The 25,722-nt window shown below is 41.7% G+C and overlaps 1 protein-coding gene across 1 annotated transcript in view; it reads left to right on the top strand.

Moving 5' to 3' along the window:
* Positions 1 to 505: 505 nt before the first annotated feature.
* Positions 506 to 25,722, top strand: part of PDZD8 (PDZ domain containing 8) — a 117,220-nt gene continuing 92,003 nt past the window's right edge. Inside the window, exons 1-4 of the mRNA XM_085848041.1 lie at positions 506 to 1,102; positions 9,133 to 9,425; positions 9,554 to 9,664; positions 13,755 to 13,857. Of these exons, the coding sequence (XP_085704167.1) occupies positions 590 to 1,102; positions 9,133 to 9,425; positions 9,554 to 9,664; positions 13,755 to 13,857 (1,020 nt within the window). The 5' untranslated portion in view covers positions 506 to 589. The remainder of the gene's footprint in view (positions 1,103 to 9,132; positions 9,426 to 9,553; positions 9,665 to 13,754; positions 13,858 to 25,722) is intronic.

The following is a 25,722-nucleotide window of genomic DNA, read 5'->3' as shown; positions in this document are numbered from 1 at the left end:
GTGTCCATGTTGTCCATCCCGTCCATCCCGTGCGTCCTCCCCTTCCCCTCTTCCTTTATTTCCCCAAATCTCTCCATATTTTGTCCTTTATCCCTGCTGTTTGTGTTTTCCCACCTCTTCCTGCTGTTCCTTTTGTTCTCACGTGCGTCCTCAGCCGTTCATTGTTCTCGCTCTTCCACGAATCTTCACTTTGGATACAAAAAAAATTAATAATAATAATGACGTGTCAGATATTTGCATATTAACGGAGTGCACAGCACCGAACAATCGATGACAGTTATTATATGAGGACCCTCGCATTTCCGTTGAAATAATTAACTGACATGGTATTGTTTGTGGAAGTAGACAATGGCTTTGTGACGTTTTCCTGCGAGCTGGGTCAAGGGATGCGGCTTGAAAGGTTTCCCTGAAAGACACGTGTGTGTGTTTGAAGACGAGGAACCACGTGATACCGTGACGTGACGTAACGTGACGCGACGCAGCATCGAGCGCGTTGATTGGTCCAGCGTCAGCCAATGGCGTGTGGCCGACGAGGATCTGGGTTCTTGGTGAATGGGATGCCGGCGCAAAAGGTGTTCGTGCTGTATTAATGGTCATAATTAGTGAAATCAACGTAATATCGCTGATGATGTTTTATACCGTCGTGTTCTCGGTGCTCCTTGGAGCTGTGGTCACGGTCGTGGTTGAGCTGTTGGTTTACTACCGCCTGTTGCTGAAGCGACCTCCTGAGCCCAAACCGCGTCGTCCACGACACCCGAAGGTTCAGGAGGGCGCGGCGGTTCGCGAGTCCCTCCAGGCGGATCCCGAGCGGGGCGAGCGAGGCGTCACGGAGAGCTGTGACTTCCTTAACGCCGTTGTGTTCTTTGTGTTCCGGGAGCTCAGGGACTCGGCCGCCGTGCGTCGTTGGCTCGTCGGGAAGATCCGCGTGGAGTTCGAGGAGATTTTGCGGTCACGCACAGCCGGACGCGCGCTCGAGGCGCTCGCGCTCCGTGACGTGTCCCTGGGAGCGCGCGTACCCGAGTTCCGCTCCATGCGTCTCTTGCGCCTGCCTGCGTCCTCGGTCTCAAAGGGGGACGGATTCCCCGAGCAGCTGGATTTGGAGGTGTGTTCGTGTGTCCGACACACCACACACACACACACACACACACACACACACACACACACACACACACACACACACACACACACACACACACCATACCCCCTGTGTTTTTCCCCCTTTCCCCTGTCCACTGCATACGTTCCTGTTATACCCCCTCCTGTGTCCGCTCCCCCCCCCCCCAAGTTATGGGTGAATATCAACGAAGCTTGGTGTACAGGTTGGTTGTGTGACAAGGACGAATCGATTCAGTTTTGGTGAAGATCCAAATCCACATCTGGATACGAGAATATTTTATATTAACTTAAATAAAAAAAAGATTCTTCACCATAGGGCCAAAAAGGATATATGGCATGATACTTCAATAAGTTGTGGATGAGTTATATGACAAAAGTAGATGCATGAGTTTTTTTTTTCAGGGGGATGTCTGTTCGGGTTAAGTGCTGATCCCACAGTTTATAGTCTGTTCAGAATCAAATTCAGACTAGATGGCTCGAAGGTCGGTGCATTTACTGTACACATTCCTGTCAGGACCCTGATTTACTACATACCACCCGGGTGTTTAATTTACCTTTCTGGTCCTTATTGGGAGTTGTCGCGCAGGAGGGAGTGCTGAATGACACGGCACAGTCGAAGCATAAGCTCCAACTTAAAAAAGAAGAAAAATAATAAAACTAGTCCATGTGAAATGTTGGCATTCAAATTGGCTAGAATGGTCTACATAGGACCCTCATCAAATTGCTGGATTCAAACTGTCTTTGATTCAAATTGGCTGGAAGTGTTTACGTAGGACTCTATTCAAATTGTTGGATTCAAACTGTCTTTGATTCAAATTCGTGAGAATGGTCCACGTCGGACGGACCCTATTCAAATTGTTGGATTTAAATTAGCTAGAATGGTCTACATAGGACCCTCATCAAATTGCTGGATTCAAATTGGCTTGAAGTGTTTACGTAGGACCCTCCTCCAATTGTTGGATTCAAATCGGTTAGAAGTGTTTACGTAGGACCCTATTCAAATTGGCTAGAAGTGTTTACGTACGACCCTATTCAAATTGGCTAGAATGGTTTACGTAGGACCATATTCAAATTGGCTAGAATGGTTTACGTAGGACCCTATTCAAATTGGCTTGAAGTGTTTACGTAGGACCCTCCTCCAATTGTTGGATTCAAATCGGTTAGAAGTGTTTACGTAGGACCCTATTCAAATTGGCTAGAAGTGTTTACGTAGGACCCTATTCAAATTGGCTAGAATGGTTTACGTAGGACCATATTCAAATTGGCTAGAATGGTTTACGTAGGACCCTATTCAAATTGGCTAGAATGGTTTACATAGGACCCTATTCAAATTGGCTAGAAGTGTTTACGTAGGACCCTATTCAAATTGGCTAGAATGGTTTACGTAGGACCATATTCAAATTGGCTAGAATGGTTTACGTAGGACCCTATTCAAATTGGCTAGAATGGTTTACATAGGACCCTATTCAAATTGGCTAGAATGGTTTACGTAGGACCCTATTCAAATTGGCTAGAATGGTTTACGTAGGACCCTATTCAAATTGGCTAGAATGGTTTACGTAGGACCCTATTCAAATTGGCTAGAATGGTTTACGTAGGACCCTATTCAAATTGGCTAGAATGGTTTACGTAGGACCCTATTCAAATTGGCTAGAATGGTTTACGTAGGACCCTATTCAAATTGGCTAGAAGTGTTTACGTAGGACCCTATTCAAATTGGCTAGAAGTGTTTACGTAGGACCCTATTCAAATTGGCTAGAATGGTTTACGTAGGACCATATTCAAATTGGCTAGAATGGTTTACGTAGCACCATATTCAAATTGGCTAGAATGGTTTACATAGGACCCTATTCAAATTGGCTTGAATGGTTTACGTAGGACCCTATTCAAATTGGCTGGAAGTGTTTACGTAGGACCCTATTCAAATTGGCTAGAAGTGTTTCCGTAGGACCCTATTCAATTTGGCTAGAAGTGTATACGTAGGACCCTATTCAAATTGTTGGATTCAAATTGGCTAGAATGGTTTACATAGGACCATATTCAGTGGCTTTTGATTCATATTGTTTCAAAGGTTTTTTTCTCTTCCCAAGAAATGTTTGTTTGTTTTCCCTATCAATGGTTTGTCCAAAGCCTTTCATGACCAATTGTACGTTCCATTTCCCAAACAATGTGAGGTGTCCATAGTGACACACAACCCTTCGGTTCTTCAATCGATTGTTCAACTGTCAGGCGGTGTAGTCCAAACTAGTTTATCAGGTAAATCATCAGCGATACTCACAGCAGTCCAGCTCCAAAATTAACCAGAAATCTCTCAAACTCTGGTGATCTTTTCACACAGATTAAAGTATACGTTCTCTACAACATTACAAATTGGTTTATTTTTGCTTTGATCTACCTGGAGATCAAACATCTCACCTCAACTCGCATTTACCGTATAACAAACAATTAATTCCAAATCAAATTGTACACATGCATTAACATCTATCTGTACCAATACACCACCTGACAGTCTCTTATAAAGAATTTCACACTCAGTGCATACAAGCATTGACATTGTACTGTACTGTACCAATACACCACCGAACTGTCTCATAAATAATTTGACATGCAGCACATTCAGGCATTAACACTGTACTGTACTGTACTGTACTGTAATATGGAATAGGCAAAGCCTAGAAGCGAACGTAGAATTCTTCTTACATTCGATGCTGCAATTTCCGGTTACTTCGGCCTGGATTCGGGATCAGCAATCAAATAATGTAAATCACGATTAAACATTATTTTTTGATGATGCGGGAGATATCTTTATTATAAAATTAGGTCGACTTAAAACTGCTGGAGTATTTACTCTCAAGTTTTGTTGTTAATTTTTTAGTCATAAAGGTGTGATTGGGTATACTATAGATCAAATTAATTATTTGTGCATTTCTATAACCGTGATAACACTACTGCATATTACCTCAACATTAGCTTCACAACAACAACTACACCGCCTAGAACAGGATCTCATCTGAAAAAATAAATACTAGAAGCGAACGTGGAATTCTTCTTACATTCGCTTCTGACTTTACCTATAACTTGTTCACAACTATATACGCAATTTCCGGTTACTTCGGCCTGGATTCGGGATCAGCAATCAAATAATGTAAATCACGATTAAACATTATTTTTTGATGATGCGGGAGATATCTTTATTATAAAATTAGGTAGACTTAAAACTGCTGGAGTATTTACTCTCAAGTTTTGTTGTTAATTTTTTAGTCATAAAGGTGTGATTGGGTATACTATAGATCAAATTAATTATTTGTGCATTTCTATAACCGTGATAACACTACTGCATATTACCTCAACATTACCTTCACAACAACAACTACACCGCCTAGAACAGGATCTCATCTGAAAAAATAAATATTACCTCAACATTACCTTCACAACAACTACACCGCCGAGAACAGGATCTCATCTGAAAAAATAAATACTAGAAGCGAACGTGGAATTCTTCTTACATTCGCTTCTGACTTTAACTATAACTTGTTCACAACTGTATACGCAATTTCCGGTTACTTTGGCCTGGATTCGGGATTGGCGATCAAATAATGTAAATCACGATGAAAAATTATTTTTTGATGATGCGGGAGATATCTTTATTAAAATCAGTGGAGGAAATATACACCATGTCTGATATTTGGGTCTTTCATGTCTCCGACGATGCCTTTATCTCCCGGCATGCATCATTCCCCATGCCAAAAACCAGAAGCAAAAAAATAAAACAGAAGCAAAAGGGTCATAGCCAATGACACGGATTCCAAATTGCCAGGGTATTGTGTTGTTGTTGTTGTTGTTGTTGTTTCCTATTCTCTCATGTGCACGCGTCAAGTATGAAGCTCACTACGTTCGCTATCAATACAATATCTAGCAGTCTCTCATGAGGAGTTTGACACGCAGTGCATACAGGATTTACCAACCATTGTACTGTACTGTACTGTACTGTACCCATACATGGCAAGTTGGAGGTGATGAAACTCGAGTTGGTGGGAATCGAAAACGGGTTTTTATTTTACTTTTTAATTTTTTTTTACCAAACATGGTAAAACGCTTTACGAGATGTCATCAATGACACAAAATACACCAGAATACCGAGATAGTCGTTTATTGACAAGGTGATCTTGCAACTGTTCAGAACTCATGTCAAATGTTTACTTTCCATTACAGTCTAAGTATCGACTCGTCTCAACGATCATGAATCACCAAACAGATCAATCAAACTGACCATGGCCCCAACTTGACGGACGAGTCTCTTCATGTGACTGTGCTCGGCATTGTATTCACCACAGGCTTTCTTGGCCTTTCTGACGCGATCCTATCAGAGGATCAAACTTATGACCAGAGAGGGTTGGGGGTTTTACAGTAAGGAGTTGGTTTTGCATGTGAGGAGAGCAGATGACCTCATTTGACAAGCGCCTTCAGCAATCGATCTTGTCCTTGCGAATTTGTGAGGAGATACTTTCCTCTTCGGCATTACTGTGAGGAAGGACAAGTATACGTGCTGAACTACTGGAAACAGAAGGCAAAATCATGGCTCCCGGTGTACCCTTCTCATCAACGATACAAACCTGGCGTTGGCTTAACAGTTAAGGTGGCTGTTTTAAGATCTTAGGGTCTCGAGTTGGAGCTCTTGTCATGCCGTTGAAATAATATCAGGTGGGTTGACTCAGTCTTTCATATTTCCAAGGTCAGCAAAATGAGTACTGTTACAGGGGCACTGCATCAGTGGCACAATCCCGCCTCCAGAAAAAAATGATGCAACCAGCAGGCACAGGCTGCATACGAAACAACAACATAAACGATATCTCATGCCCCAAATTACCATTCCAAATTCAAACGGTAATAAACGTTCATGAAATGTGATACTGCCCTCCAACCAATAAAATAGGAGGATGGGATACTGCACTGTACTCAAACCTGTAACTCCAGTTCTTTGTTATAAGATGGTTCATGTAGCCTATTTTATCTTTTTTTTTATCACAGCTTGAATTTGGTAATTTGTTGACATATTGTCGGAATGAAAACTATCTGAATCAAATCAAATCCTGCCATTTAAAATACATACTCGAAAGGACTGATAAATATCACCAAGAAGTGGAAGAGCGAATTGGAAATGGCAGATCGATTTGATTCGTGGCGCCGGCAAGATGGTCGGCGTGATCGGAAGTGACGTGATACTGTTTTCGGAATCCTGGAGGACATCGATGTGGCCTTCGGTGAGGCAAACTCCATGACGCCACGCAGCCAATAGACGAGACACTAGATGTCATGACCAGTGATACCTTGCATATCGACTACAGGTCTTAACAGGCTGTACGTTGATCCTTGTGAGTGGAATGGAAGTACAACATTGTGTTTTTAAAATCGTACTTTCCATACAATATGGGTTTTGACCACATTAAAACGGATCTGTGGGTTTTCACGAACAAAACCGGTCACACCCGTAAAATCCGGGTCACTTGCCATGTATGTGTACCAATACACCACCATGCAGTCTCTTACAGATCTTGGGATACATAGTTAGGTAGTATCAAATAATGTTCTGATATTGGGACCGTTTGAGTAGGAATTCTCCTCAAGACAACTTCTGCTTGTCAAAAGTCATTGCTTTGCTTGCTGTAATATGCTTTTCTCGAGACTCTTTTGTAGAAATATGAAGAAAAAACCCCATAGAATCCGCTGTTTGACGTTCCCCTTGGAGCCCCAATTTCATGATTCTGTGATCCCAGAGTTGAATCTCACATACAATACTATTATGCTCATATGTCCATCTCTTCTATCATAAAGCTGCATGCTGTGTAGGTACAAATTCCCCCATGACCTTTTCATCATGGAGAAAATTAAATTACAGCTAATTGGTTTGCAGAAAGCCTGGTGTTGGCTTCATGGTAAGGGTGGTGGGCTTGGGATCCTATGATCTTGAGTTCAAACCCCACTCGGCTGTTGAATTATATACCAGGTGGGGTTGACCGCCTGTCATCCTTCTGAGGTCGGCAAAATGAGTGCCAGCATGCTGGTATCCTGTGTCGGAGTGGCGACCCGTCCAGGATTGTGTCCAATAGCCAAGGAGTCGGCTTGGGCAGCACCAATGCTCTACAAAGAGGATGGTCCCGATGGATGGAATGGATGAATGGTTTGCACATGTTTAACTATGTGGAAAATCGAAAACTTTTCAAGCTCTCCTGAAACCCATAGTGAAGATATCAACCATCGGGACACCTTCTGACATTTTGTTTGTAGCTGGATTCAGCATGCGGCCCATTGCAGGGAAGGTTGAGAAAAGTTTTGTATCCATGCAGCAGTTCCACCACCATATTCTGATCACTATGTTTGGGATGCCAGTGGCATTTAGTTCAAGGTACAATGTGACACACAGTCCAGCGAATGGCAATGGTAAGGTATGTCACATTGAACATGTTATTCATTACAATCTTCAATGGCTATCGTTGATATTTGACGAGTACGTTGTTACTTTGTACACATTTAAACTTGTCCGTTGTAAATGTGACATTTTGTGCGCCACCCTATACTAACATGTCAGTATTTTCAGCTGGCCCTGTATTGCATTCCTTTAATAACTTTATCAACAGATTTGTAATTGACATTTTGCCAAAGGCTTGTGCAGGATCTAGAACTCAAAACAGATCAGAACTTAACAGAACAAACTGGACCAGCATTCGATAGAACACATACCTCCGCCAGGCTGAACAGTTTACGTTTTGTATCCCACTGATAGGCCGGATCTCCATCCACACCTTAAACAGAATCTTGTCTCCTACCAAACTCATTCACCGAGTTTTTCGTCGTAACCTGTCCACAACTATTAGAGATGTTGTGCTATGTCTCTCAATGGTGAAGAATCACTTTAAAAAAAAAATTTAAATTCTCGTCTTCACCAAAATTGAGTGAATTCATCCTTGTCACGCACCCAATACGTTCACCAAGTTTTGTCTGATTCCATCTTTAACTCGTTGAGATATCCTACTCGCAGACGGACGGACAGACAAACGAGTGAATACATAACTTGCATCTATCTTTGGTGACCAATGGAAAGAGACAGTATAAAGAGAGGGGGGAACACACCAACAGCAGGGATGAGGGCCAAAATAGAAGGAAACTTTGTGAAATAATGGATGGGGGAGGACACAAGGGGTGAACAAGATGGGTACAACTGCAAACTCTCAGAAAGGATAAACTGGAGACTTGGAAAAGGGTGTGCTCTCTGGGAATGGTTAATTTGTATTTGTGTTCTGATGGTCTGCCCAAAGGTAGGTTCAGTACTGCCAAAGTAGTTTCTTGGAAAGGGTTATGTTGGGTGGTTTGCCATTGCCTTCTTAGCAGTAGTTAGAACAGGAATTTGTAATTTGTTCATGATGCCGGCGATAGCTCGCCAACTCTTCGCAAAGGACACCGTGTCATCTTCAACGTCCACCAACGAATGCCGACAGATGGGACGCCCAATTTAACGTCCATCTGAGGGACGGCACACACATTGATGAATCACCCTCCATGTGAAACACTGGGATGACAGTTTTTATCTGTAATGGGTTTAAAACCCAGGCTAGATGGCTCAGAGGTGAGTGTGCATACCTTGAGGCCATTCTGTCATGGAGGGTTAATGGGGGGTAGAAAATATGGTTATGGAGGGGGGATTATGTGAGAAATGAACAAATTTGTCGGCTTTCCTGTGATGAGCTATTTGGCTTGGAATGGGCAGTTTAGTATGCCGATGCAATGTTTTATTTAACGAAATATCTGCACCGGTTTATCGGATGAACAATGTAATTCACTGGAAATGTCACAATAACTCTACTCGGTATTGTGCGTTTTCATTGAACATTGCACTATTTACCTGCGTGATTGAGAACATGCTTATCTCACCTCTTCATTGATGTCACCATAGTGGTCGATAACATTGAAGTTTAAAAGTTATCTGATGTTCTATTTTTGTGATGATCTTGTAATTGGCAGGTGGATTTGGAATATGGTGGAGGCTTCCACCTTGGAATTGATGCAGAGTTGGTGTTTGGAAAGTCGGCTTACCTGTTTGTGAAAGTGACTCGGGTAGCAGGGCGTATTAGGCTACGCTTCAGCCGCCATCCCTTTACACACTGGTCATTCACTTTCATCGAAGAGCCCGATATCCGTTTTGAGGTGAAGTCTCATTTTGAGGGTCGACCCCTTCCTCAGCTCACATCCATCATTGAGAATCAGCTCCGCAAAGCAATCCGCAAGAAGCACACACTGCCCAACTATAAAATGCGGTATGTTACCTTCTGTTGCATTACCCTTTCACCTTCTGGAGTAGCTCGATCGATATTCAATCCTTTTCTACCAAGCAATGATGATAATGTTTTCAGTCTTCATTCATTGCTTTCTTTATCCCTTGTAGGTGCAAGCCATTCTTCCCCCCACGGAGCTCACCATGTGACATTGACCTTTGGTTGAAGGACAGCAAGCTGAGTGAGGGGATGCTCCAGGTCACTCTCATAGAATGCAGCAGGTGCAGTATATGTGCTATCATCATCAACAAGACATTGCTACCATATGTGCTCAACTTCAGCCAAATTGCAAATTTGTACCTATTTTGAATCCAAATTGGTTGACATTGAGAGAGGTGCAAAAATGAAAATAAAAACATCGTGGCTTGTCAAAAAGGACGTTCAAGCCACGCTAGGGGGAACTGCATTCTGCTTATTAACCCCAACAAGGGTGAAACATGTTCACAGCTGTGCTCAGTTATTATTGCTCGTGGCAATGAACCCGCAATTATGGCTTTAAATGAATGCTGCAAGTGCCCAAGAGGGGTTTCAGAAGAGCTCGGTGTCGATAGTGACATCACAGTGATCAATGCTCTGGTTGGAGAACTAACTTTTAAAATTCAATTTCCCAACTGCAAGTTATAGCTCTCTGGCTGTGTTGTAGTAATGAAAAAGACTATATTATCAGGATGGGCGAGGCTTGTGGGACAAACGTGTGGCAATCACTGGAATGGCACCTTTTTCTGTGGTATCAATGTACATATAGGTGTGTGTGTGTGTGTGTGTGTGTGTGTGTGTGTGTGTGTGTGTGTGTGTGTGTGTGTGTGTGTGTGTGTGTGTGTGTGTGTGTGTGTTGCTATCTCCTTATCTGGTTTTCAGAAGGTAAAACTTAGTCCTCCCAGGTCTCAAAGTATCCACCTCCATTTTGGTATAAGAGTGGGGGGGGGGGGGGAGGATTACGATTTATGGACTAGGCTGTGAAGTTCTGCTGTTCTTAAAGTTTTGTTCCAAGGGTTCTTTTCAGGATCATCACTGAGCCCCAGACAGCCTCCAAATGCAGTTTCTTTGTATTAATAGTGCCAGGGATTGTTTTTCTTCTTCGTCATTCCAATTGCTCCAATGATCACTGGTACAATTTTGATGCTCTTCAGATTCTAGGATCCTTTCACTTCATTTTTGAGGTCATGGTATTTGGTCATTTTCTTGATTTCTGCATTGTTTAGGCCAAAATCTCTGGGAACGGACACCTCAATTAGCAATGCCGTTTTTTTCTTTATTTCGACCTAATTACAATATCCCGTCGCAATGCTTTGTTTTCTATGTTCACGCTCAATGGCAACATGAAGTCGTATGTGACCGTAACTTCCTTTAACTCGATCATCACTTTTTCTTCATGTTTGCATGAGTTTTCTGGGACTGGGATATCGAAATTTTTGCAGATGTGCTAGTGAATTACTCTGCATACCCTGTTGCACCTCTGTGTGCAGCTGTTCTGACATGAGTTTTTTTTACTTCCCGATAGGAGGTGGCTCGTGCTTTCTGTTTCTACCGTGCAGAACCCACACTTGTCCGATTAACTCAGTCACTCCATTTTCTTAAAGCCATTTGTGTCGTGTCCCTGGTTTTGGGTATTAATAATGATTCGTTCTCCATCCCGGTTGAGCTCACCTCTTAGCCATTCTGATGAGCCTTGTTTGTCTATGCCCAGTCTGTCCAATTCCTTTTTTTACTTTCCTGCTATTTTGTCATTCTCTCAGTTGTCGGTGTATACCTGTTGGTATTTCACTTTTATGTTTTTCTTTTGTCTTTTTTTTGTAGTTGTTGCTGTTTCGGTTTCATGTGTAACATCTCTTCGCACCTGTTTTTGAAAAAAAAAATTGGCTCGGTGGGTTAGGGATTCCTTTTCTGGCTTGCTATCTTCTTTGGGTTTGCACACACATTGGATGCTGTAAGCTGTTGAACTTTTCACATCTTCAGCCAATCTGACGGTCATTCTGTGCACTTGGTTGAATTCCATCATGCCGCTACCTCGTTCTTGTCTCGGCAGGTACATTCTCGGCATGCACTGATTTTTGTGGGTAGTGAGGAGTTTCCTTGTTTTGATATCTAGTTCATTGATTTCCGCTTGTGGCCAGTTTAGTATTCCGTGGCTCTATTGGAATACTGGTACTACTAGTTTGTTTATGGCTTTGATTTTGTTTCTTGGGGAGAGGTATGTTTTCACGATCAGAATCATTCTACGCAGGTATTCTTTGTTAATCGTTTTGTGCATTTGTTTGTTTCTATTTGGTGGCCCTCTTTTACTCCGAGGTATTTGTATGATGCTTCGTTGTGTTGTTCTTGTGTTGTTGTATCAGGTCGTTTTTTTATTTTTTTTTATTTTTTTGTTATTTTTTAATGTTATCCGTTTTTGTTGGTGTACCTCATATGAATGTGCACTTGTCACACTTATCTCGGCCAAATTGCATTTGAATGTTGTTGGAGTACCATTTCACAAATTTCAGTTGTTCTGCCAATTTTTCATCTTTTGGTTCAAAGAATTTGAGATCACCCATGTGGACCTACAGTAGATGTGTCAGCTTTCCTGTCTTGTTGGACATTCTCTTGTTGAATGTTACGATGTATCCATGTCCTTGCTCATTAATGAGGTTATTCAGTGGCTCCAGGGCTCGGTAAAACAGGAGGGGCAACATGGGCAATCCCACAACGTATCTTCACTCCTGGTATTTTGATGTTTCCTTCCGAGTGCTGTAATATCAATGTTATTTGAGAACTGCATTACTTTCTCAATCAGTTTGATTATCTGGGGGTTTATCTTTTAAATTGCATGCATTTTATCATCCAATAATGTGGAACACTATTGAAAGCTTTTTTTCGTCTATCCATGCTGTGGACGATTTGGTTCTTCTCGTTTTACAGTTTTCCAGCATAGCCTTGTTTCTTAGTCAGTTGTCTGTTTTTCCGTAGCATCCTCTTTTACGTTCCTAGGTGGTTGTACATCGTTTCTTTGATTTCCATCAGAAGTTTATATGTTGTTGGTAGAATGTAATTGGTCTATATTTGCGAGGTTGTTGTGTTTCCTCATATTTTGGAATGACGAAGGTGTTACCTTCTATGAGCCACTTATCCAAGGCCTGTTCCATTTGGATAAGTTTGTTGAATGCTCAAGTATAATAATTATGGAGAGCATCGAGTTGCTTTAGCCAGAAATTTGGAATTCCATCCAGGCCTGGGATTTAAAAGTTTGGAATTTCTAATAGTTGTTTTATTTTTACATCACTCGAGGCATTTACTATGGGTGTTGCTTTTTGTTTTCCAAGTTTTGGATCCAATCTGCCTCCTTGTTGTGTTATCTTGGGTCCTCTTAGATTCCTTTCCAGAAATTTTCAAGCTTATCTTTCCCTGGAGGGTGGAGCTCAATTATTTTGCTTTTGTTTCCTTTGTTCGTGGTAGAATATTGCTGTGGTATTTTTAAACATGTGGTTTTGTTTTCACCCTTTGTTGGCTTCATCAGAGTGTTTTTTTTTTGTTTTAATCTCTCTTGCTATCATCTATATATTAACTTTGTTTTCAGGTCGCAATGGCTTGAGGTCTTTCTCTTCTCGTAAAAAAAACTTTTCTCAATTGTTCTCTTTGCCTTTCACGTCTTTGCTTCCATCATGGTGTTTGGCTTTTATTCATTGGAGGTGGTTTTTTCTCTTGCTATGTTGTTGATCTTGATTTGATTGTGAATCGGAACATACTGTACACCACTTACCGTAGCAGATCGCTTTGGCTTACCGCAGCACGAAAAAGGTGAACGTATTATTTATTTAGTTAGGTTCCAATTATGTGTGGTCAGGCCAGCTGTTCAGTGAGCCAATAGCTGCTAGACACAGCTCGACTAATTAGGTGTGCTGGCCTTTGGCTGTGTTATGTCACGTGATATCTGTTAACCAATGAGATTGCATATAAATGAAAAAGCCAGAAACGTAATCTTTAAAGGTTCAGGTGGTGGATTAAAATACGCTTTTGGACAATCCGTGGATCGGACTTGGGCTGTATGCCAAATTTGGTGGTTGTCGGTTCAGCGATTCTTGCAAAAAATGTGAACAGACAGACATCCGATGAATCTTATTTATTAGATGTCACAGATTTGAATGGTCATCTACATTATGTAGTTAAAATGGCAAAGGTATTGATCCTTCACTTTCCCTCATGTTGCTCTCTCCTTCGAATATTCTTTCTTCACTATTATCCCTCATTTTGTTTTGGTGATGGCAAGAAAGAAAAAATTGAGCTTTTTCACCTTTTATTTTGTTTCAAAGTTCACAAGCACCACCAATTCTGCAGGTTGTTCATCCGAGGATCCCGAGAACAAGAGGTTGTCATCCACTGCACTTTGGAACTCAACGAAGAGGAGTGGAAGGAAAAAGAACGTAGTGTCATTCGTGAGGTATGACAACATATTCCTGGCCTTTTGATTTATCCTTTTACCGACAGCATCTAAGGCTCATTTTGGGAGCAGCTTGTACAAATAATAAATACATGCATGACAGGGACATGAGGGACACTCATATGCTTTTCCTCGGATTAGAAGGACGTTGTAAAACGATGGACAAACCAACACATCTATCCTCAATTTGCAAGAGTATATATATTCTTGAAAAGTTGTACATAAAGTGAAATTCCGTATATTATGGAACCCTATTTTTTTTTCCATTGACTTCCATTATACAATTGTTGATCCATTGCTATGGGAAACATTTTGGCTACAAGACGTAATAAAAACACATGATTGCAGCAAACCTTTTACAACCACACATTAAATAGAAATTTGATAATATTGTGTTAAAATATTTATAATGCTGCTAAAAATAAGTCACAGAAAAAAAAACTCACCCGTAATTATGCTGATCACTGTGAGGTGGTGGTGCAATGACATCTGGTTGGACTAAATCAAGACAAGCCAAGCTTGAGCTGCTTCACGTCTGATTCCCCAATTAGCAACCTGAGCAGAGGTCGCCGGATGCAGGCCCACTAATACGGCGTTGCTCGCCACAAGCCCAATCTGTCGTTTAACGGATTTATGCAACCACAGCAATTCAAATCACTTGGATACTAATTGGATTGTAAATGGTGTGTATTGAACAAGCACTGGGGATGGGGATAGAAAAAGGCGCAAAGAATGGTAATGAAGAAAACAACGTGTGCTGCGCCCCTTCAGACAACGGACGATCAGTAGTTTCCTTAATTACCTAACTTCGGGCCCATACAAACTTGCACCACAAGGGACAGACAAGAGTAGGTGACAGGATCAAAATTCCATGGCTGCATGTGACAGCACATAGCTTGACCCTGACTCTGTACAATTCAGTACAGCAAAAGCTGGCTGGTGGCCAAAGATGGCAACTCCAGAGTGTGGGCTTGTCAGCGTTAAGTGGAGGTCTGGAGGCAGGAGGCACAGCTGTGGGTACATTTCATCGCCTCTTCTCTCCCGGCTTCCAGCTTGTGTTTGCCTTTATAGCCTCTGCCTACACCCCGCCCCATGACGTCGCCTGACTATCCTCTCTGCACCCAATGACTGTGCGTGCGTCACTCGCGCAGAGGCCATGTCTCTGCAAGTCGCCCCGAAGCTCTCCGGCAGCCGATTTGCATGTAATTTGGTGCCTTTTGCGGTGTGCAAAAATAAAAAAGTTATTCTCCTCAAAAGGGCATGTCATACAGATTACAGAGGGGAAAGAGCACTTAAAAGGGATTTGAGGATGCAATGGTTTTATACACAAACATTAGGAGAGGGTAGATAGAGTCTGGCTATATGGATAACGACGGATTTTCAATATCACGTAAAATCACCTCACACTTATCTGAACACTTACTCATAAACAAGAGCAAGAATTGCTTTGCAATGCATGTTCCCTATTAGTCGCAATAAAGAAGAAGAAATCCCAACACCCACCGTGTTTGGGTCTATTTTACAAAATAAATGGAAAAGCAATTTTCATTTACTGATATCTTTTGTAGACTCAAAGCCAATATAGAGATCTAGGATAACAAACTGGAGCTAAAAATGAGTTTGCTTTCACGCACGCTCGAGCCGATACTGGAACCAAAATGAAGAAGAGGAACCTTTCTCACCCATCGTGTTTCATTATATTCTAGGCTTTACCTATTTCATATTACAAATAACCCGATGTACATACATGAAGCAAAAACATGCGTACGGCTTCTGTGTGTATTTTATACATCGTGGTTATATACCTGGTACCATTCCAATTGCACTGGACCATGGACTAACACCCAGGCCTAAGGCCTGAGGCCTGCCAGGTGTGCTGCGTCATGCAATGGTGGTGCATGTTTTTATCGGAGTTGAGTCAGGCCAGTTGTCCAGCCAATGGGTGTAAAGCAGTGGGGTGTAATCAGGGCAGTTCAACACCGAGCCATATATAATGTGTGATATTTTCAAAGTCCAAAACGGGCATAACTCTGTGGAAAAAATGGACAAAACACCCTGAAACTCGAACTTGTTCTGTACCTTATCAAAATAAAACCGTGTACCAAGTTTCAGTTGAACATGTTAAAGGGTATGGGAGAAAAGTCTGAAAAACCACAGGTGGTATGGACAGACGGAGAGCAAACCTCTCGTCCCTTCCAGTGAAACTGTTCGGGACTAATTACTACAGGTGTACTGAGCCATTTCCGCAACAATGTCTTGGCCATCTTTCTCCACAGGTTAAAGACGAACTGCAATTCACATTTATGTTACCATTTTGCACATCACTTTTAGAAATTATAAGAGTTATTGGAACGCCTGATCACAGTGTTGAGAAAATGGACATGGAAAGGGTTTTTTCAACTCTTGCTATGCCTTTTTATGCATGAGCACATTTCCAGGCATGGGCAAGCATTTTGTCTGACTCTCAATATTCCTCCATCCTGGGTGAGAGTGACAAATTTGATTTGTTCAGATGGCATAATATTTTCCCAAGGTACTGCTAAATTGGACGTTTTTGTAAGTGCCAACAAGGCGATTTGTGTTCTGCAGTGTTGAAGTATATAATTCAATTGAAATAAAATAAATGTTTTCAAGGCTATAGGAAAAACAACAACATTGTTTTCGGAAATTTACCAGCGTTGATGGAATGTCTTCACACCACCTTATTTAACGTGTTAAATTAGTTGTTTGTGTCCTTTATGCCATCCATAAAAACAGTAAGTTACCTGTGTGGAATGATTTTCAATTTCACTTGACTGCCACCTGCGATGCCAGAGCGGAGCAACAATTTTCCCTCCTTGCCTTTTGACAGGAGTGCTGTATCACGCGGATGCCTGATAAAGCCTGACTACTTTGCTGAACTAACAAAAAGTGTAAGAGGTTTCTAAAATGCATCATATCCTTTGACTGCCAATAATATTTCCTCGAAAGTCTTTTAGTCTGGCAGCCATTGGCTAAAGTGTGTTTTGGAGTACATACACAATTTTATTGCAGATTCTGGTAACATAGACTATACTGAACTCAAATCCGAGTGATGCCACTTTGTCACGCTTGAGCAATTTTTTTTTTCGGAGCAAAATTCAAAATGGCCGCCATCAAAACCGTTTTTTGGCCGTAACTCGGCCAAAAATCGTGATATGAACCCGATTTCAGTGGCAAACCCTATGTTTTGGGGGTCAAGGAATACACTGATATGTTTAAATAAACCATATCATCCATATAAATAGTCCATATTGCAATATTGGTATATTAGATACCATATTTTGACTAAAATTGTAATAAATTATTGACCAATTGTTGAAGTTTAGACCTATAAAGCTTGAGCCAAATAATATCAAGGGTACATACGATGAAGACACTGAAAGGTTGCTGATGTGCTTGTATTGCGCTTTTATTGTGTTTATGTATAGCTGTGGCACGGTTCCAATTCAGTTTCATGGTATAGCGAGAAAAGTGTTAAAAAATAATTTTTCACAGAGCAGTTTTTCCCCAGTACAGTTGTGACAAAAAATGGCTGCCATGAAGATCAATGAATTGTGTCAACAGATAAAGTAAGTTATATATGCTTGGATATTTTTTAAAGAAACATGCAAGACTGTGTGTTAATTTACAGTAAAGTATTGTTATCAGTAGACTAATAAATTTTCTTTTGAAAGCAAGACATTTTTGTATCTTCATATCATGATTGTTTTGATACCATAGCAACCGTTTGTGTTGATGATGTTTAAAGTACACAGGGTGGAGAGAATCACCTGGATGGGCTTGTGAACATTGTAACTGGAAGAATGAGTCCAAACATTGTCAACGCTGACATTTATGTTGGCATAGGAGTCAAGCAGATGAAGGAGTATGAGGAGCAATGGCCAGACAGCTTCAACAAGCTGCTCAGCAAACAAGTAGTCACGATGGCAGTGTCCCAAAAGCAGATAAAGGTCGGACAAACACTTGTATATGACACGGGGCTCATATATTCAAGAGTGTTGGGCCTTCAGGCAGTGAGGGACATCAACCTGAAAGATATCCTGAAGTTTGAGCTTGCCCTAGTACCGCCTTCTATGTTTGAAGATAACCGTGACATGCGAATCACAAAATCGAAAGCAGTCTTGAAGCAGAAATTGCAGGTTGAGTTGTCTGACAGAATGTTTCCAGCTGATGGAGCAATCATTGTAGATGGTTGTGCTATGCTGTGGGTGATTCAATGGCCATCGAAAGGAGCAGTAGAGGACTATGTGCAGAATCTTCTTTCTTATTTGGGAGATAAGCTGAAGATATGTGATACGTATTTGGTCTTTGACCGGTATTATGACAACAGCATCAAGAAAGTCACGCGAACCGCTCGTGCAGGCAAAGATGCCAGTCGACGACACCAGCTGAATCTGATGACGCCACTCCCTGCACAAAAGATCGTTTTGACAGTGACAGAGAACAAAGTCCAGTTAATAAATATCATTTGCAGCTACATCAAAGACCATCCTGAAGCATTTTCTACCAACACAAAGCTCATATTAACTGGACTAAACCCAATACCTATGGAAATTGCAGAATACCAAGTAGTAGAGAGGCCTGACCTAAGAACCACTCACGAAGAAGCCGATGTTATTATGGAACAACAAATTGTCCTTCTAGCCTCATCAGGAGTTCCGAGTATCCGGGTAATTTCAGACGACACAAATGTATTCATATTGGTGTTGCATTTTTACCAACTGAAGGAACTGGCATGCAACCTTGTGATGGCTGGTACAAGTTGTGACAGATCGTCTGTTGACATCAAGGCGACAGTGCAGAAGCATGCACATATTGTCACCCAAGTTCTGGCAGCACATGTGGTGTCTGGATGTGACACAGTTGCCTACCTGTGGGGTATCGGAAAAGGCACAATTGTGAAACACCTCAAAGATGGTCGTCAATTAAATTATCTTGGTGATCTTGATGCAGAATTACCAGATGTCATATCTGAAGCAACTGCCTTCTTTGCTGCTTGCTATGGATCCCAGGAAACAGAAGACATGTCAGCGATTCGATTTGATGTCTGGTCTTCAAAGATGGCTAACAAGAAGCTGACATCAGCACCAGAGTTAAAAACTCTACCACCAACCACTGTGGCTTTCATCCAACACGCTCTCAGGGCGCACTTGCAGGCAGCAATATGGTGGGCTGCATTAGATCCAGACCCACCATTGATCGATCCAACGAGTCATGGATGGTCACACGAAGAAGTGTCGAGCATGTTGCTCCCTGTGTCTCTGCCTCCAGATGTCATGAGAGCTCCTGATAATGTTCTCAAGATGACCAGGTGTGGGTGCAGCTCAGTGCGACCCTGTGCAACTAATAGATGTAGTTGCTCTGCCGCCAGGCTCTCCTGTTCATTGTTCTGTGGCTGCCATGGTATGGAGGAATGTCAGAACGACCAAACAAAGTCTGTATCAGCAAGCGAAGCTGTGGAACTTGAGTGAACACTAGTTATTTGATTTATGCAGCTGTCTTGTATGTGAGATTGAGTGAAAGAAAGATTGAGTGAAAGTAGAATGAAAGAAGTTCATCGCAACCAATTAGTGTATTCATAGTTGATAGCATGTGCAGACCCCTTTTTTGGATTTGAATTTGTGTAAAATTTGTGTAAACCTTGCTTATTACGTTTATTTGGTTATGTGTTAATATAATTAATTGTAGTTTGTAGTTACCTAATCATTGTATTACTCAACTGTACTGTTGGAAATAAAGACATACAATACAATACAATATACTGTTACAATACAATACAACATACTGTTTACCACTTAAATCAGGTTCATATAGATTTTGGGCATAGTTACGGCTTAAAATAGTTCGGTCGATATTTTTTCAGTCAAAATATTATATCTAAATAGAAAAATTGCAATATAGACTATGATTATGAGTTGTATGGTTTATTTAAACATATCAGTGTATTCCTTGACCCCCAAAACATAGGGTTTGCCACTTAAATCGGGTTCATATCTCGATTTTTTTTGGCCGAGTTACGGCCAAAAAACGGTTTTGATGGCGGCCATTTTGAATTTTGCTCCGAAAAAAATTGCTCAAGCGTGACAAAGTGGCATCACTCGGATTTGAGTTTAGTATAGTCTATGTTACCAGAATCTGCAATAAAATTGTGTATGTACTCCAAAACACACCTCGGGTAAAATTCCAGTTCTGCATCCAGACTATTTTGTTGCTTTTTAGGAGGCAGACCTTGAAATTTCCTCAAAAGGATTTGCTGATTCCAATTTGTCCTGTATTTAGTCAATTGGGTCAATCTTAAATAACCAGATTTCTGCCACATGTGACACTGTTCACTCCAGAGTCCAGAATAAATAAATAAAAAACGGCGATTTTTTTTTTTTTTTTTCTTCATGCATATTTCTGGTGGCGTTGTTTGTCGTAGATTTTTCTTTTTTTACTTGTGCTTATGTATTTGATCATTTCCGAGAGTCTACTTGTGCTAGTTTTCGGTTGTTTTCCTTCAAAGGATTTTCTGGGAAATTCTCAAAATGGTGTATGCTTTATGCACTTCACATTCTGCAAATAAAGTGGGAAAATATTCCTTTATGGTGAGCATGACATAGTCACGTGGGTAAAATTTCCTCAAGATCAGACTTCATTGCATCGCTGAAAGAGACTACTAAGATGTGGGAGGAAAATCCCAGTTAGAATGGTTGAGAAACTGATCATTAGCAAGTTGTCACGTTTGTATTCACTACATTTCAATCGCGATCAGATTACGCCTGATGGGCATGCCATCGGAGAATCAAAGTATTTTGCTTGGAACAACAGCGGGACACCTATGATTCAATGCAGCAATGAAGTGATCCATGGCCACGTATGTTTTGCACGTATAAATTGATTTGAAAATTGGATGAGAGCATGACTTACCATGAGATCTGAATGAAGCAACTCTTTTACCCACCAGATGGCATCATTTCACCATTCACTGATGCTTGATATAATAACCTTTGCAAAGCAAGTGAGTTGAAGATGTACTTGTGGCGTACTGCACCATACTGTAATAGATGCCATCAGACCCTATCCTCTATTGAGCAAAAGCAATTTGGTCCAAGGCCAGAGTCAATAGTGAGGATGAAAGATTGTTGCTGATTGATGAGGATGATTGAAATATTCTCCACCCTTTACTTTCTGGGATTTAATAATTATTATTATTATTTTTTGTACACCTTGTCGAGGCTCGTGTGAGCTTACACACAACACACATCAAGGGGGCATGAGACAAGAGGGGCGGGAGTGGGGGGGGGACAAAACAGTGGGGAACAGACACATTAGATCTGTGGAAGGGAGAGGGATGGGATGGGGAACATGGGGAATAGAAGATGGACATTACAGGGACTTTCAGGAAGGAAAGCAGGGAATTTGAAGGAAGTGGGCTTGGGTGGATTATCGGGGGTAGAAAAGATCGAGGATTTGGATGGGGGGGGTGATAAGAGGTGGTGGCGAACAGCTGTTTTGAAAGCCTGGAGGGAAGAATGGGAAAGAATAGAGTGAGTGAGTTTATTCCAAAGGTGGGAAAAAAGAGGAATGAAAGAGTGAAGGTGAGCAGTGATTCGTGATCTTGGTAGTTTTACCAGAAGGGGGTTATTCGCTGACCTTGAGCGCCCTGAGGAAATGTGGAAACGATTGAATTGACTGGAATTATTTGAAGGAAACGGTTGAATTGACTGGAACCATTTTCCATCCATGTACCCAAAAGGCCAGTGTTTGGTACCTTTTTCAATCTCCTCCTCCATTCCATAGCAGTGGGCATTGATTTTTTTTTTTTAAACTAAATCTCGACGATATTTTGGGTGTTTAGTTTTAATATAAATAGTGACACTTAGACATTCATACACAAACTGTTCAAAAAATAAAAACAGAGGGAAAGTAAATTTACTTGTAGTTCAACTTCCCATTCCTTTATGGTGGTGGTGGTGGGTATTTATGGGTTTTTCCTTGTGTAGTGATTTGAATGGAGTTTTTTTTTTTTATGAAAAGATTATCATCAAACAGGTTATTTATATATAAGGGGTCCCTGCTACAAGTCTCCCTGATACCCTTTGTTTTGCATTCAAATCCATGTTACTTTGCAACATTTTCATTGTACATCCAACAATTCCCTGCACTAATGTCCATTGGATGGAAGACCATTTACCAGGTGTCCCAACCCACAATGCTTTGCATACCAGCTTCCCAGTGTCCCACCCCACAACAGGTACTGTGCCGGTACCTGTGCGGGAGGACGAAAGTCCGAGTCTTCAGGTCCTTGGTGCTTCCAGTCTTGCTCTATGGATGCGAGACTTGGACTCTGTCCAAGGATCTGAGATGGAGACTTAATTCCTTTGGTGCCAGGTCTCTTCGGAGAATCCTTGGCTATCGCTGGTCGGATTTTGTGTCCAACGAGCGGTTGCTGAGAGAGTCTCTCATGAGATTTGTTACCTGCATAGTCCGTGAGCGTCAGTTGCGGCTGTATGGACATGTGGCTCGTTTTCCTGACGCTGATCCTGCTCACCAGATTCTCTCAGCGAGGGAGTCTCGTGAGTGGAGGAGGCCAATGGGCCGACCACGTGCCTCGTGGTTGCAGCAGGTTGACCGGAATCTCAAGGAGATGGGGATGTGCCTGGCATCTGCATGGGGGATGGCCAGACGGAGGCCCTTGGAGTACCTGTGGAAAGTGGACGCAGCGACGTGCTGTTCTGGCACATGCTCCCATACCTGACCTGACACCTCACAACGTACTGCATCATCTCACGCTCTGCATTGTTGGACTTAACACCACTGCTTACTGTACAGTGCTGTAGTACACCACAGTAATTGTTGAACAGTGAGTGGTGGACAAAGTCGTAATGAAAAGGGTGAACCTGCTTTAAGTGGAAATGCAGTAGTGTAACTCTGAATGTCAAATTAGACATTGTGAAAGTAAATAAGAATGGTGAACTCCCAGCCGATATCACTCACTATCTTGGTTTGCCGCCAACGACTGTTCAAACTAGAAAGATGGCGCGCCGTGACATGCGGCACGCAAAACATGCCATTCGGGTGATGTGGCCTGTGCTGCAGGCATCGCCGAAGTGGGAGTGGCAATCATGGGAGCTCTTCGTGAGATCCCGTGTGGACACTGCAGGGGGTTGCAGCATGGCGGGTTTCATGGCACAAGTGCATGTGCTGGCACAAAAGCTGAAGTCCGTGGGGGAAATCACATGGCTTAGTGGGAAGGATAATTTTGAGGGTAAAGGACTGATGTAGGCAGCTTGACAGAGACGATTCGAGATTTCCAAGGTGTAAGACCGCTAAATTATGATAAAATCGTTTAGGTTCTGGTAAGATAAAAAGAAAGGTGTTTGATTTTTATAATTTGTTTAATTTATTGCTTCTTTTCCTTTGTTTTGTGTGTTTCACACGTATTTATTTATTGATTGCTAGGCTTGTTGAATAGTATTGTTTCGGCCGTACACTAAGTGTTGGAACGCACCCCCCTTAATTGCACTAATTATTGCGGGGAAGAATTCCCCACTATCCGTCATTTTGTTTTAAAAGTCCAACTTTTCTAAAACGTATCTTGGACATCTAGCAAGAATCCCATGTACACCATTGTAATTCTGACGAAAGATCTATTGGCGCACTGGTGGCTTAAGGGTTGATACTGTACAGTGTACTGCCACCCTAGAGGTTTTAGGTTTAAATCGGTCTGAAGGTAGTGTGTATTATGGATTTAGATTTGAGTTTCTGCAAGTTGAGCTTGTCGCAGGAGAATTACAATGTCACAACAAGGCCATGTACAGTGGGTGGAAGAGCAGCTAGAAATTGTGTTTTGTTGCATGTTACTTAAAATCTCTTTTGGCAATTAGTCCTTTTTTAAGGACTCGTTTCTCCAACACCATTCGTACATGGGATATTATGTTCAGTGAACATGAAGACTGGACAATATATTTTCAAAATTCAAATAGTAAGGTTGCCCTTGCTTCACTAAAAGAAATGGATTTTCATGACTGAAAAGCAACATTTTTTTTTCCCCCTCAATAATCACAACTACCCTCATTTTCAATATATCACAGATTCCTAACTAATCACGATAGAGAAGTAATATGCATACATCAAAACAACCCACTGTGACTGTCTGTCAATTGAAGTATCAAAGTCTTGTAATAAAAAATGGATCTGTTGTACTTATCATAATCAGGTACTTCAGTCAATACATAAAGCTTTAAGGAGTGACATTTGTCATTTTCCATACACTCATTTCTTCAAGACTGGACAAGTTGGACAGTTGAAACTGGTATCGGAGAGCTATCAGAACAGGATTTTCAAACAGGAAGCAAGACAGTCAACTGTCAATTACGGAGGAAATAATCAAGCCTGGAGTATTGCAATTTTTCCAAAGAATCATTATCTGCCTCATTTTTGATGTATCATGTCAAAAGCGGCAATGCCAGCACCATAGATCGTACTTTTGGTTATGAGGCAGACTGCAACTAAACAAACTGATCAGTTCATTAGATCGGCCTCTTCATCGTCAAATGCGGCATTTCCAAACGACTTGTGCATTTCCTGCATCACTGCTATGATGCTGTTCTCTTCATAATCGGATAATGAATCAAGAAATGTGTGGAATCTCAAGCGGTGCAGACTTTCATACAAAAGCTTCTGTTCTGACACCTCATTGACCGATTGTAGTGGTGGCCAGAGATGACACCATCCATGGATCCTTCTGCAATTGTTTGGGCTTCACTCATCACATCCCTCAGCCCAGCGTCAGTGAAACGCTTTCCAATCACCTGCAGAAATACCATGCAGGTGTGGAATTCACCCACTTTAACGACGACATTGTGAGATAACTGGTCATCGCTCAAACAAATCTCCTGGGCTTTCGCATATATTGCCTGGTTACAGACATGACAATGTGATTCAATTTGAGAGCGTGAGCAATCGCCACACTTTTCATCAGGATTGTATAGAATTATCTAGGTTGTTGACAAATCAGGTGAAGCTTCATGAGGGGCAGATAATGTAGGGCAGACTTATCGAGAACCGTGTCTGCCTGAAGGATTGTATGAAACTCAATCCATCCCAGAATCAAATGGAAGCCGGTATCAACGTATTTGCAGCAGATGAATGATGTTTCAAAAAGCTGTGGACGGATTCGGACAATACTTTGTGAACAGGTTGGGTGTGAAACAAGGACCAATTGATTTGATTTTGGTGAAGACACAAATCCAGATATGAGAATTTTAAATGTTTTTATTGATTCTTCGCCATTGAGAAGTAAAGCCAAAAAACAATATACTGGCGGACCCCGCTATTTGCGGAGGATATGTTCCTGGAAAGTTCCGCGAATAGTGGGGCATTGTTTCAATGGAAACAGGAGGGATAGGTTCCCGGTGGTTCCTGATTCATGAGGGAAAATCAAAAATCGCGTGTAGAACCCTGAATATGCACATGAAGAAAAATTGTGAAAAAAAAACAACCAGTGACTACGCAACACACAGGGCCACAAATGTCGAAGCAGGTCACATTTATAATACGCAGGGTCCCTGAATTGTGAATCTGTGAAGAGCGGTGTCCGGCAATATAGCACCACTTCTCCTCCTCTTCCCTTTATAAGGTGTGAGGTCCGATGGCACCACGCTTCTGCCATACCTGGACCACTATACTCCTCCACCCCCATCTGTCCTCAGCCATTTCTCTCCACTCTCCAACCACATCGACCTAATGGATATACCTCCTCACACAATACTCCCATCTCAACTGCGGTCTACCTCTTTTTCTCCTTCCTTGCAACCCTCAACCTATCCGCTCTCTTTGCCATTCTCTCTTGCCCCATCC

This window comes from Eptatretus burgeri, chromosome 12 (genome assembly GCF_056783735.1).
Source record: "Eptatretus burgeri isolate ZD-2024b chromosome 12, Ebu_testis_v1, whole genome shotgun sequence".
Taxonomy (NCBI): domain Eukaryota; kingdom Metazoa; phylum Chordata; class Myxini; order Myxiniformes; family Myxinidae; genus Eptatretus; species Eptatretus burgeri.
The sequence above is the reverse complement of the archived record's forward strand: the minus strand, read 5'-3'. Positions and strand labels throughout refer to the sequence as shown.